At 38.8% G+C, this 13,436-nt stretch overlaps 1 protein-coding gene and 1 long non-coding RNA gene across 5 annotated transcripts; one reads left to right on the top strand and one right to left on the bottom strand.

Annotated features, from left to right (window-relative positions):
- Nucleotides 1-1,987: 1,987 nt before the first annotated feature.
- LOC125580132 lies at nt 1,988-4,522 on the top strand. Its single transcript, XR_007317868.1, has 8 exons — nt 1,988-2,626; nt 2,715-2,849; nt 2,922-3,079; nt 3,168-3,275; nt 3,420-3,753; nt 3,835-3,927; nt 4,013-4,057; nt 4,272-4,522. It is a non-coding gene; the product is annotated as an uncharacterized LOC125580132 (long non-coding RNA).
- A 1,070-nt stretch (nt 4,523-5,592) lies between these two features.
- Nucleotides 5,593-12,142, bottom strand: LOC106375779 (protein MODIFIER OF SNC1 1-like). Of its 4 annotated transcripts, none has more exons than XM_013815769.3 (10): nt 11,716-12,142; nt 11,342-11,409; nt 10,953-11,033; nt 10,838-10,882; nt 10,403-10,748; nt 10,145-10,241; nt 9,702-9,749; nt 8,427-9,504; nt 8,117-8,345; nt 5,593-8,044 (listed from the first exon to the last, which is right to left on the bottom strand). In XM_013815769.3, exons 2-10 carry the CDS (start codon nt 11,368-11,370, stop codon nt 5,879-5,881), a joined length of 4,119 nt encoding a protein of 1,372 aa, XP_013671223.2. In that variant the 5' UTR covers nt 11,371-11,409; nt 11,716-12,142; the 3' UTR covers nt 5,593-5,878. The 4 variants fall into 4 exon arrangements, with proteins under 4 accessions (XP_013671223.2, XP_048600117.1, XP_048600118.1 ...); XM_048744160.1 differs by having other exon boundaries at nt 11,759-12,142; XM_048744161.1 differs by having other exon boundaries at nt 11,792-12,142.
- Nucleotides 12,143-13,436: the final 1,294 nt, after the last annotated feature.

Genomic DNA, 13,436 nt, shown 5'->3' with positions numbered 1-13,436 from the left:
TTTTATTAGCTTTTTTTTTTTAAATATTAAATTTATACCATATTTTCGTTTGTGACGGAAGTACAATGAAGACAAAGAAAACAGAAAGACCAAAAACTAAAACAAAAAGCAAAGAATGAAGAAACTAAACTTAGCACTAAGGAGAACAAGTGACTAAACACATCTTGAAGAAAGAGGACCAGCTTATATCTCAGTATTAAAACCGGTTACATGTGAGACCAATGTTACCACGAGATACCGCTACTCCTGCTACTCCGGCCATACCTCGAAACCGAGAAGCAAGCGACTCTTGCAGCTCCATAAGAACCACCTAAAGTTGGAGACACAACTGGAATTTCGAGGCAAAGATAACGCAAGCCCGTAAACCACCCAACCCTACTGGACTGAACCGCAGTGTCTCGACAGTTAAGAGAAGAGGAGAGTGTGATCTTTGTTGAACCGAAAATATTTAGCCGCCTAACTCTTGAGGTCCAATCAACCTGAAACCCTTAGCCAAGCAGCTTCCTAATCACAAACATAAAAGATTCCCAGAGCAAAGTACCCAAAACCAGAAACGGCGCTAACTGATTCACACCTAGGGAAGTAACCTCGCCACGAAACCACATCGCCTTGAAGCCAAAACCCTGATTTTGCACATCACCGCCAAGACACCAAGACGAAGACGAGAAGAGTCTTTCTCTAAGAACTAAAATAAAATCGGGAGCAACCACATCGATCGATAATCAATTACCTGCACAACAAGAGACAAAGCACGACCTGCCAAAAAACGGACCCAAATTTACCGCATTTTGACACTGGGAAGGCCGTGAAATTGAAACGCGCCACCACCAAGAGAAAAACGACTCAGGTAGACCACACCAGATCCGCTATCTCTTGCTCGCGTTCCGCCTTTAAGAACTAAAGGACGGCTCTGTATTGCTCCACCGAAGCGAAAATCCGTTTAGCAACGAAGACACACCACAACAGAGAAGAAAGCAACTGATAAAACCTCCCAAAGAGACACCGTTACTATCTCCCGAGAAAGCCATGGGACCAACTTTCTAAAGAAGAGCAAACGTTAGACACGCCACCGCCGGAGCCATAGACGACCCTACACGGCACTGCGAACCTTGATTTGCACATGTCTTTGCCGGAAGAGCTTCGTTAACACACGATAACCAAAAGCCTCTCTGCCCGTGCGTCACCAAGAAAATCCTGTTGAGCACGACCTTGGCTTCGACTAAGAGCTTCACCGTAGTCAACTCGCCAAGACAAGGATCTGCCCTTAGCCAACGCCCACTCCAACAACAGAACCTTAGATCAAGAAGAACGAAACCCTTTTCTAGATCCGGCTAGGAGGAGACTCGTCTGGTCCCCATGCGCTACCTCCTTAAAGGGAATGGATCTCGACGGAGGAGCAAAATATCACAGATCCAACCCCTAACTACCCTCAAAGCCGACCCCTTTCGTCTTGCCGTCACACCAGATTCAAAGTAACCGGATCTGAAAAACAGATCTGAGAAACCTCTTCCAGGGTGCTGATCATATCAACTAAGATAGGAAGGAGAGAGGAGAGCAAACGAAATAGAAACAAGAAGAACAAATAACTCCGGCACCGGTGACAGCGATAACCAGGCCGGAGGAGAAAAGAGGGGGCGGTGGTTTGTTTTCAAGGGAGAGTTTTTTTTTCTTTTTTTGCTGCTTCTCACGAAAATTAAAGTGTCACCAAAATGAAACTCGACCAATACCTTTATTGGCTTTTTGAGATGAAACCATGGTAAATGTGATGTTTGTTCATGGTTCCTCCTTCAACCCTAATAATATAAGGCTTCTACGCTTTTATTGATCAATCTTACACTACAAGAAAAAATGGTATTGATAGCACATCGGGATAGCGCTGATTTTCAAACTGCTATGATAGATAATTTTTTTGATTCCGGAACATATTCATAGCACTGACTTAATGCTTTCGTGAAAAATTAGAACGCGGGAATAGAAAAATACGTGTGCCGCTTATACTCAGTGAAATTTCGAGAACCGCGAAATACTAAATTGTTTCCCTCTTTATTGTAACACTTAGGCTACATAATGAAAAAAAAAATAGTATTCACACAGAAGGTGGAAAAAAAATTAGAGTCCCCAACAGAAATCTCTCTTGGGAACAAATCCTAATCTCGTCACCGCACCCTATCTCCCACCGAGTAAACTCTCCGTCGACACCTTGAAGCTCGATTTCGTGATCTGTAAACAGTAATCGAATCGAAGGTAGACATACCTATGCGTTGTCAATTTCCTTTCTTTCCTAGGGCCTGAGTCTGAGACAGAAGAGAGAAGAGACGAGACGAAACAGAGATAGAGAGGAGACAGAGCTTGGGTCGTGTCTTGCTTCGTCTACGATTACCAGAGCTTGGGTTGGGTCGGGTCTTGCTTTGTCTCCGCTGTTTTTGGCTCTGCTTCATAGATCCGCGGTGTTCGAGCTCTATCGCCGCTTGTTCCGGAGCTTAAGTCGAGCGAGAAGAGAAGACAGAAGATGGAGTTGGTCCCAGAATGCTGAAGACTAGAACTCAATATACCATAACTCGGTTTGCCTCAGCGTGTCGGTGAGTCTCCAGAGAAGCGTGGTATCACTCACCTCTTCCCCATTCAGGTTAAAAGACTTTTTCCTTCCAATCTGAAAGCTGTTAAAGACTTATCTTTTATATGTATTGACATACTGTTTTGTGTTATCTGAAAAGGGCTGTGTTGGTTCATGCACTGCAAGGACAAGACATCATAGCTCGTGCAAAGAAATGAACTGGAAATACTTTAGCTTTCGGTATCCTTATTATCAAACGCCTCACTGAACAAGATGGAGACTACTCTGCTTTCAGGTTGTTTTGTTGTTAACTTTACAGCTCCCTTTTTTCTTTTGTTGTTAACTTTTCAGGTTCTTTTGTTGTTAGGTGACCAGATGCTTGCTGTTGGGTTTGAGGAGGCTGTGAAGTCGATTCTTGAGAATCTCCCACAGAAGAGACAAAGCATGCTTTTCTCAGAAACTATGCCTTCTTGGGTGAAGAAGTTGGCGTGGAAGTACCTTGACAATCCCCTGAATATCTGTCTGGTAAAAGGCTTTCGTTTTCTTACTTCACTGTTTCTGTTGGACCAGATGCTTAAGGCTATCTTCTTGTATGTTTTTACTGGATTGGTAGGTTGGAGACCAAGATAAGAAGCTCGCGGAAGGGATAAAACTCTATGCAATCTCAGCCAAATCAAATAAATAAACGCACTATTCGAAGATGATTACGGCTTTTGAACCAGTATGTGAACATTCATTCCTCCCTTAAATTCTTTTTTGGTTGTGTCTGTCTTTTTCATTGTTGGTGTACAGAGGCTGTGCCTCTCATGACTGTCTCTTTTTCTTTCTTTCTCACTAATTCATTTCAGTTGCGTTTGCTGATAAGCTTTTCGCTGGAAAACAATGGCGGGTTGGCAGTGGAATATACAGTTGATTCGTTAAGTTGGGAGAAGAGTGAAGACCAATAACATCTCATGTCTTCAAGGTGACAACTTTATGTATAAGCTCACTGAGTGTACAGTTGCTTCTATTTTTTTTTGTCTTTCCAGTATCTCACTTTGATTATACATAAAGAAAACTAACTGTTTTTTGGTTGCTAATGTCTTCACTTTTGCACTTTTGCTGCCTGGTGGCTAATGTTGTCACGTACGAGTGCACTGGAGCATTTAATCTTGTTTAAGGTTCAGACATTGGAGCATTTCATCTTCATTGTTTATTTGGTATAATTGCAGTGCTGATCCATTGATTTCTTTTACTTCCAGGGTTGCTGATCAGTACTGATGGTTTCCTTATGATTTCAGGTTACGTCACAAACGTTTAGCCTGGATGCATATCTATGCTTGCTTCGTCTCTATTAGGTGTTCTAATCGTTTCTCTATGTGATATGATACTGGGTACTTGCTGTAACTTCAATTGTCTACTTATGTTGATGCTGAGATATTCACCTCAATATGTTTCTCTTCTTTGTTGATGATGCAGCTTATGTTGAGGCTGAGATATCCACTCTATTGCTTCCAATTGCAGGTATTCTTATTTCTCGTTTTAACTCTTTGCAATAGAAACTTAAAGTCTCAATTATAGAAGTATATCCACGGTTCTCTAGCTATAGCAGATTTGTCTTGTATGTTATAAAGAAGTAAGCATACATCTCTTAAATTTAAAGACAATGAAGTGAACGTATGATCCATTCTTAATTCAAAAGGTCAGACAGCTGAACCCTTTTGATTGTTTTTAACAGGTTCTTGGAATACCAACTCGGATATTGTTAAGGTGTATCCCCTACACTTTCTCTGAGAGATACAGGCTAAGGCCGAGAAGGAAAAATGAGAACTCAAGGTTTTGATTTAGTTCCCATGTTTTCTATAGTCCTTTTTATTTGTAGTTCTGATTTTGTAATGATGTCCGTGTAAGGTTTGATGAAAATGTATACATGTTTGTGGTATGTAAGTACATTTTGGTTTTATTAATGAAATATTAATTGAATATTAATTTTTATGTAAATCTAATTTGCAGCAAAACATGTTTTTAGGAACAGTTTCTAATAGTACATAATCGATAATAGATATAGCATTGATAGATCACTATGATAGAACATACGATAGCAAGTTAAAAACAACGCTATAATATGTCTCGAATATAATAGCTTTTAGAAAACTGCTATCGTATAGGGAGGACCTAAGATAGCTGGGGCAGACATAGCGGTTTCAATAACGCTAACAAAGGCATATAATAGCTGTTTTCTTACGCTAAGAACGGCCATTTTTCTTGTAGTGTTACTTCCAATGTTGTTTGCTTCGTTTTTCTTGATTGTATTATTGTTTGTCTCTTTGCGGTTAACTATCTTATTCTATTTTATTTAAGTTAGTTTGTTGGGTAAGTATTTGCTCCGGTTTTCGTTTCCGGATAGTATTTTGTTTCAATGCCGGCTTATGCCTTCGGCATGGTTCTATACTTTTACCGACTTTGTGTGTAAGTCAATAAAACATATAAAAATTCCAAATATAAAAAAGATTTGTTCATACATATTGTAGATAATTAAATATATTTTTTGTTTATTATATTTTATGTTTCAAAATAATTAATTTTAATATTTTGTATACAGATTAAAGAATACTAATTTATTATTCAGTTTATCTCGTTTTCCAAAAACAACAAAACTAGTTAATCCAATTAATATAAAATTATATTGCAAAAAATAATTCTAAAACATGATAAGAGAGTACATTTTTTAGATTTATTTTAAATTAAGTTAAAATTTTATTTTTTTCTAGTAAAGTTCAACCACTTATATTTTCACATTTAAATTTAAATTTTATTTAATATAAACTGTATTAATTGAGATCTGAAACAACAAACTTTCGAATAAAATAACAAAATCTAGAATATTAATCTTTTAAATAGAGAGGGTATATTTTAATTTCCTTTTAATAATTGTGTTCTGTGGTTTGATGGAATCATAAGGAGTTTTACTGAGATTATCACCGCCTAAACAGTAATCTCAAACAAGTTGGGATGACAGATTTTATTATACTTTCTGTTTCAGCTTCTAAGAAAAAAAGTAAAAGTAAAAGTTCATGTTAGATAAGATGATTCCCACACTCTGAAAACAAAGAAAAAACAAGTAACGGGCAAAGGCTTAACAGAACAGGTAAAGTCCAACCTGCCACCAAATGTAATACAAAATGCTAAAGTTGCATGCATATTCAAATAATTCACTGAAATACATAAAAAAAAAAACCCCTCCAGAGCAAAGACTTTGTTGCCAAATACGTTCTCATCGGATGCTACTCCTTTGACAAAGCCTCACCAACACAGCTCAACTATCTAATCACAAACAGGACAGTCTTAGTTTCTCTCATCTGATAATCCATGACCGGTGTTTCTCCCAGCACTACCCCTTTGCTGTTGGTACGACTTTTGTCCACCATGCCGCTGGTTTCCCTGTCCCTTCTCCCTGTATCTTGGACCTTCTGAACTGTCTTTCAATTGTTCTCCGTCATAAGCATGTGACCCAACAGGCTTGTACTCGTAATGCAGATTTGGCTTCTGTCTATCTCTGTTTGAAAGTGGCCTCTGATGGTGATGGTGCATGTTCTCTTGCATCGACGAAGAACCCCAACCTCCGTGTGACTCCTGCCCTCTTCCAAACCGTCGATTCTGCCCTGCGTTCTTTTGGAACGTACTATTCGGATTATGCCCACCCCCGACCTCCTGACTGGCAGATCGGTTTTGAGAATGTTCTGGTGTATCAGCTGAGATCATTTTCTGTTCTGGAGTAAACCCCTGCTGCTCGTATCCAGCAACATCCCTCTTCTGAGATGCGTAAGTTCTGTCCCTCGAATATTGACAACCACCAGACTGACCACGAATTTCATTCGAAGCAACATGCAAATCTTGTTGACCTAACCCATGGCCAGACTGCTGCATATGAGCTTTGCTGGAATCTCTCGTATTCGCTTTTTTATAGTCGCCATAGTTACTTCTGGAAGCATGCTGCTTACCTTGAATGCTCATTCCCTGATCTTTTCCAACAGCGATGGTTCGAGGAGCACTTGCTTCCATTTCTTCAGCAGTAGCAGCAGAGTGCTGCGTTTCAGGAGTCATATACCAGCCATCGATCCATCCACCTGTACTGGATGCGGTTCGATCCTTAGAAGAGTCTACCGCAATTTGTCCAGTTTGATTACTTGTGTGATAGTTCACTGTTCCTCGGATTGGCTGGTTTGACGTTCCTAATTGTCCATCCTCCAAAGCTTTAGTAGATGCTGCAGAACCTCTACCATGCTTGCCCTGCCTACCATTCCCATGTCTTGATTTTAAAGGAGACCCAGGGGGTTGGAGAATTCCTTTACCTTCTCCACCTCCACAATTTTCTTTCTGCAAAACATTCTCTGCCATTTCTGGGGCAGCGGTTACTGGATTTTTACTGACCATTTGCTCAGCTGTTTCTTTTACTATGGGCTTAGCTACATATCTCTCCAGCTCCACTCTTTTGCTTCTTGAACTAGTCTGCCCTTGATGCAGACTCTTCGAAGAGGTGCTAAACTCAGGAACGGGACTCCCTACACCTCCGGAGCCATCAGCTTTCTGCTGTGGATGTACCGGAGCCCAGATAACAGTACTGTTACCAGGAAATTTATCTGCAGGCTTGTTTACCAGCGTGTTTCTTGGAGTCTTGCGCAAATGTTGAGTTTTCGAGTTGTTTTTTGCTCTGCTTTGGGACTCTTCATTCGTGGAGGAACTGATTTGGTCAGACGAATTACCAGACCCTTTGATATCCAAGCTTGGGTCTGACAAAGACCCGAACTTTATTTCTGGTGCCCTGACCCTACCAATCTCAATTGACTCATCTCCTGATTTCGTTTCTTTTCCAACGGCAGCTCTTGTCGTGTTCATTAATTTTGCCTCCTCAACCTTGTGCTTTTTCTTACCGTTCCTGTTATTTTTTCTTTTCGTGAAAGCTGGCTCAGTTGAAACGCTCGGCGTAGCTAGCGTGTCTGAGTTATGACTTATTACACCTTGGTTTGACACCTCAGGAAATGGAACAACGTCGGACACCTCTGTAGTAGCTTCAGAGAAAGAGTTTCCTGCCGTTTTTTTCTCAAATACGATATGTTGCTTCTGCTTATAACCCAAGCGCTTCTGCTTTGAAGCAGCGCCATCACGGTGACGTGGAAGATTATCCTGGTGATTAGGGTCCACATAATGTGCATCTTCTGTTGAAGTCATCGCGTTTTGCATTGAGGGTTTTCCTGATTCTTCAGTAGATTCTGTAGACTTTGCAACCATACGTGCAGGTGAAAGAGACCGAGGAACTTCTGGTATATTCGCGATGGAAGCATTAGATTCAGCTTCCAAGTTCTTGGCTGAACCCCCCTCAGCTGCTTGGGATCGTCTATTCAACTCTTCCAGTTTTGCGAGAGCCTTAGCCCGCTGATCTCTGGCTCTTTCTTCCTCCTCTTTCTGCCTCTCTTGAGCACGCTGCCTGGCTAACTCTCTCATCGTAGTACGCTTTAAACGAACATGTCAAACACTCAGTAAACCCCCAAAAAAAGTACAAGAATGAGATGAACTAGTTTATACCTGGTTGTCGTTTGGGTCTACAGATATTCCAGGCACAGGCTTCCCAACGGAACCAGTATCCAAAGAGTCACCTACACTTACCTCAGCAAAGCTTTCTGAGTTTGAAGCTAAAGTTGCAGGGGAGGAGCCTGACATAACATTTGTCTTCCGCCAACCATCATTGCCTTCATTCTTCACTCTTTGTTGAGACTGATGATCTGCTCTGCCTTGAGTCTGTTGAGTAGATCTCCTGTATGAACTAACATCAAATTTTTCCCAACATAAAGGATAGCATAACTGGCCAAAACGCTATTGACAAATTATAACAGACCTGGATATAGAAGTTCCACTAATAGCTGTCAGCTCAGAGTTTTTGTTGGTGGCAAGATCACCATGTTTATAGTGTAACGAGTTCGTACCATCACTTGCATGACCAGTTCGAGGCATTCTTCCTGAAACTTTATCCACAGAGTTCCCAGAATTGACTGTACGTGTTTTGTTTTCCTGCTGATCTCTATTGACGACAGATGAAGCATTTTGCCAACCATCACCACTTCTAGTTTTTGTGTTTAAGCCATCTATTTTCTGAATCAAACTGGGATCTTCAGGGGCAGCATTTTCTGCCCTAATTGGTTGTACCTCGTCACTTGCCTCAATGTTGTTTCCTCTCCTGTTGTTTTTGGAATTTTGCATCTGATGAGCTACAACCTCTGCATTCGGGAGCCTATTTCCTAGAATTCCTTCCCGCTTTGTTTCATCTTCCCCATTCCTACCATCTTGGGCCCTTAAGAGAACCTTGTATTGTCTTTGTCTTTCTTGAGGATGTGATGGCTCATTCTGTTCCAAACCCACTGAGCTTCCAGACGTATCATACCCACCTTGACCAGAGTGCTGGCTATAAGCATGAGGACCCGCAGGCCTACCTGCAAAAGGCAGGTCTCTGTTGCTGGGACTTCCGTACCCCATGGGAGGACCATAGTAGCTTTCATGTGGCACTGGACCAAGATAAAACCCAGGCCTAGTCTGCATCCTTGGGTGGACATAAGAGTCAAGTATTGGAGGCCTGAACATGTTTCCATTAGCAGGGTGATTACCCCTAGGACGAGCCTCATGGCCAGGAGTAGGCTGAACTTGCGGAGGATAAAATGGAAAAGGATCTATAGGAAAACCCCCAGGACCCATTGGGGCACCATATGGATGGTTCCCTCTGTACCAGCCACCACCTTGATGATTATTTACCGGAAGACCACGCCAACCATCATACTGGTGAGGAAAATTAGCATTAGGATACGATTGTGGACAACGGGAGTCCAATTGCCCTGCCTCTCTACAATGTCTAGGTGCATCTTCACTGTATGGTTGATCATCTCTTCTCCAGGTATTGTCATCTCCAATCCGTACATTAGCTTCTGAATATACGAGACAAGATATAATGAGAAATAGCGTCCAAGAGAACATTCACTAAAGAGATGAAGAGGAATAAAGGAGTAAGACGAATTCAGATGAAACCCTCTGAGGGTAACATGGCCCTAAAAACATAAGTAACTTTTGAATGAAATGCCAAAATATGTTATTAACATAGAAAAGAGGTTTGAAAAATCCACACCTCGCTCTTCCACAGATCTTCCCGACGATGATGCAGGTCGAGCGGCATCTGCAAAATCGTAATTTATAAGAGCAATTTCTACGTATCCATTTCATAAAATCATATCACATTATATCTAGGTAACCCTAAAACCCTCAAGGGGCACATATCCTAAAAGTGTTCAACCAAGAGCAAGCCAGAAAAGCCAGTCCCTGAAAGTTTTGACTTTACTGAAAACATGCGTCGAAATACTTTCTCAAATTTCTCAACAGAATCGCATTTATAAGTACCAATTTGTAAAATGAACATGTCTTTGCTAACGTCACTCTCTAGAAGGTAAGGGCGGCGAGTATAGGATAGGATTCGGTACAAACTGAAACATTTATTTTGCCCTCCTTTACAGAGGGACTGCTGATTGTATTTTTTTTTAGAATGAAAATAGTTTTCCTATTTATAGATGATACCTTGTGGCACAGAGCTCTTCTCAGAACTTTCTTTTTCAGCACCAAGGGAAGGAAAATCTCCAGACGTCAAAAAAAACCCATCCTTTTTCGTTGGAGCCTGTACATACGAACTTACAGTGCGTTTATTGCAGGTAATCAAAAGTGAAGTAAGAGAACACTAACATGATGCTTAACAGATAAGGATATAAAAGAGGATAACGCTGATGCTTAGCAAGTTCAGATAAATAATATACACTATTTTAGAGGAAAGAACCATACATGTTGACCCCATGTAGCAGAAGTCTCTGACACGGGTTCAGCAAATCGGGATAAGTGCGAGCTTCCAGGTCTTGTGTCTGCACTATGTGGACGTTGTAGTGCAACTGATGCCTGATTAGCTGGGAGAACCCCGGATGCTGATGAAGGCCGGGACTTCGAATCCCAAGTAGAAGAAGAATCATGCGCTTTGTCACTATCAGCGGTGGAAGGACGAGTAACACTTCCACCAGTAGAAGGGCGAGTGCTGAGGTGGCTTGGTGAACCAGGACCACTTTCAGTTCGTGGTGACAACGAGGATGTCCCCCACGCATTCAGAGACGATTTACTGCCCCAGCTAAGGGTTCCCCTACAATATATGAGGAGAAGAAACTTGAACTATCTAATCTACGCAGCCAAATAAGAATGAGAAATAGCATCTGAAAGAGGTACACTTACTTTGGAACGATTTCCACATTTGGGTCAAGGCCTTGATTTTCTAACCTTTGAATTCAGACGACAATTGTTCAGGAAAGAGATTGTAATATATAATATAAGAGAGCTCATCAAATACCTTTGGCTTGGTAAGTTAATCGGTTTTGGAACAGCAACCTTTCCCAATATAGTCATGCCACTTCTTCTTGTAGTTCCCCATCTGCAAATTAATACAGAAAATGTAATTTGTTATCAAAGCAATGACACAGAGAGGAGAAGGCAAGATCACTAAAAGAAAGAAATCCAAACACAGGGTACCCTTCTACACCCCCAGGCGCGTATAGAGATTTTTATTTTAACAGCAGTTGGAATATACAGCAAACTGTAAACAAGTGGTTGGTACTTGGTATTAAGAAAATACCACAAAGAGGCCAGCAAATTCTTAAAAAAAAAAACTCTGTTTCTCCCCAAAAAAAAACATAGGAAAGTTCATGAGAAAGACAAAACTAAAAAGAAGAGAATAGAAACCTCCGATCCCCTGTCGTGCTAGAGGTCATAACTAAGAAGCTACAGGATCCAACCACCCCTTATGAAACCTGTAAGGCAAGTGCACGATTAGGCTCACAAAATGAAACTCAAATCCCAAAGAATCAATTCAAACCAAGCTTAACTCTAAAGAACAATTGATATGATAACAGTAATCAAACTGACCAGTTCTTTAGTGTAAATTAGAAGGTCGAACTACCAATTTATAAAAGAAAGCAAACAAATTCAAGAAAAATCCATTACAAATAATACCAAAATCAATTGTCAGACAACACAATGTTTTTTTTTTCTTTTTTGGCCAAATAAAAGAAACAGACAATGCTCGACAATCAAATTGATAAGAGAAACCCGATTACGTGTTCCCAGTAATCAATCAATCAATCAACGAAAGGACCCAACTTTTAGTCAGATGATGATAATAATTCTATAAACCCGTCACTCGTCGCATTCAATACGGCACGAGATTGCTAGCTCGCGGGGGCGATGAAGAGAAATAACTGACCAAAGGGAAATCCTTTGAGGGAGCTCCTCGGAAACCCTAGATATGGATGGTGAGAATCGAACAGGAGGGAGGTGGGGAGGGGAGCAGATCGGATGTTCTAGTGGGTGATGGATGGAATCGAACAAGGAAGATGAAGGAGGAAACCTAAAGGATCTGTCGTGAAACGAATTCAAGTGATGGGATGAGAGCTCGGATTGGTTCAAAGACGAGAATGCGTCGAAGTTCTGGGCTGCACGGTTTCCTCCAGATTTTTTTATTTTATTTTTATTTTTATTTTTATTTTGCTTTTTCCCTTCTAGTAATGTGACCTTTTAAAAAATAATAATAATAAGAAAGCTAATAATTTCTCAGAAAAAAATTTTTTTTACTAAAATCACCCAGACAAACTATAAAGTTCAGCTGAATACTCCCTCCGTTCCTAAAAGATGTTCGTTCTGAAAAAAAAATTTGTTTCAAAAAGATATATTTTTTATTTTTTCAAAGTATGATTTTATGAAAATTGTAAGTTTCAAAAAAATTAATGGTGTTTATTGAATTTCTATTGGGTAAAAATTATGAAAAATTGTTATTCACAAAAAACAATGCATATTTAATGAGTTTTCTTAATATACGTGAAAAGTTTAGAATATGCATCTTTTAAAAACAGAGGGAGTATGTTTTTTTGGCAACCAATTCATTGTTTTGAAATTTAAATTACAATGTTCGCAAAATAACGTTGATTTTAAAGTAAAGAAATAATATTCCCTTTTAAAAGATAATCTTAAAATAATAATATATATTTTAAAATTATTAAGCATTTTATTTAAATCAATCTATTTCTCAAATTATTACAAAATAATTTAAGAACATAAATTAAGATATATTTAATGAAAAAAAATTAATTTAATCTTTCTTTTTTATGTAAGTTCTCTTTTATATTTTTCAAATTTACATATATGATAAATAAAATATTAATAAAATTTAAGAAGAATATATTTTTATATATATAACGTGATTTCATAAAAAAAAAGTTTAGAAAAATAATCTTGATATCAAAGTAAGGAAATAATCTTTACTTTTAAAATTTATCGGTTATGTTTTTATGTAACTTTGTACCTATCATCATTTTATTTTTATAATTTTCTTTTTCCAAATTAACATATACTAAATTACTAAAAAATCAAAATATATATTTACACATCTAAGATGAACAACCAAAATAGTACGATGAATAGAAATAGTTATTCTTTAATTTGACGGAATATATGCAACACAATATATCCACAAAATGAGTAACTAGACCAATTCTTTTTTATTTTTTCAAACTAACATATATGATAAACAAAATATTAATAAAATTTAAGAATAATATATTTTTATATATATAATGTGATTTCATAAAAAAGAAAAGTTAGAAAATAATCTTGATATCAAAGTAAAGAAATAATCTTCCCTTTTAAAATTTATCGGTTATGTTTTTATGTAACTTTGTACCTATCATCATTTTATTTTTATAATTTTCTTTTTCCAAATTAACATATACTAAATTACTAAAAATCAAAATATATTTACACATCTAAGATGAACAACCAAATT

This window comes from Brassica napus, chromosome C1 (genome assembly GCF_020379485.1).
Source record: "Brassica napus cultivar Da-Ae chromosome C1, Da-Ae, whole genome shotgun sequence".
Lineage (NCBI taxonomy): Eukaryota > Viridiplantae > Streptophyta > Magnoliopsida > Brassicales > Brassicaceae > Brassica > Brassica napus.
The sequence above is the reverse complement of the archived record's forward strand: the minus strand, read 5'-3'. Positions and strand labels throughout refer to the sequence as shown.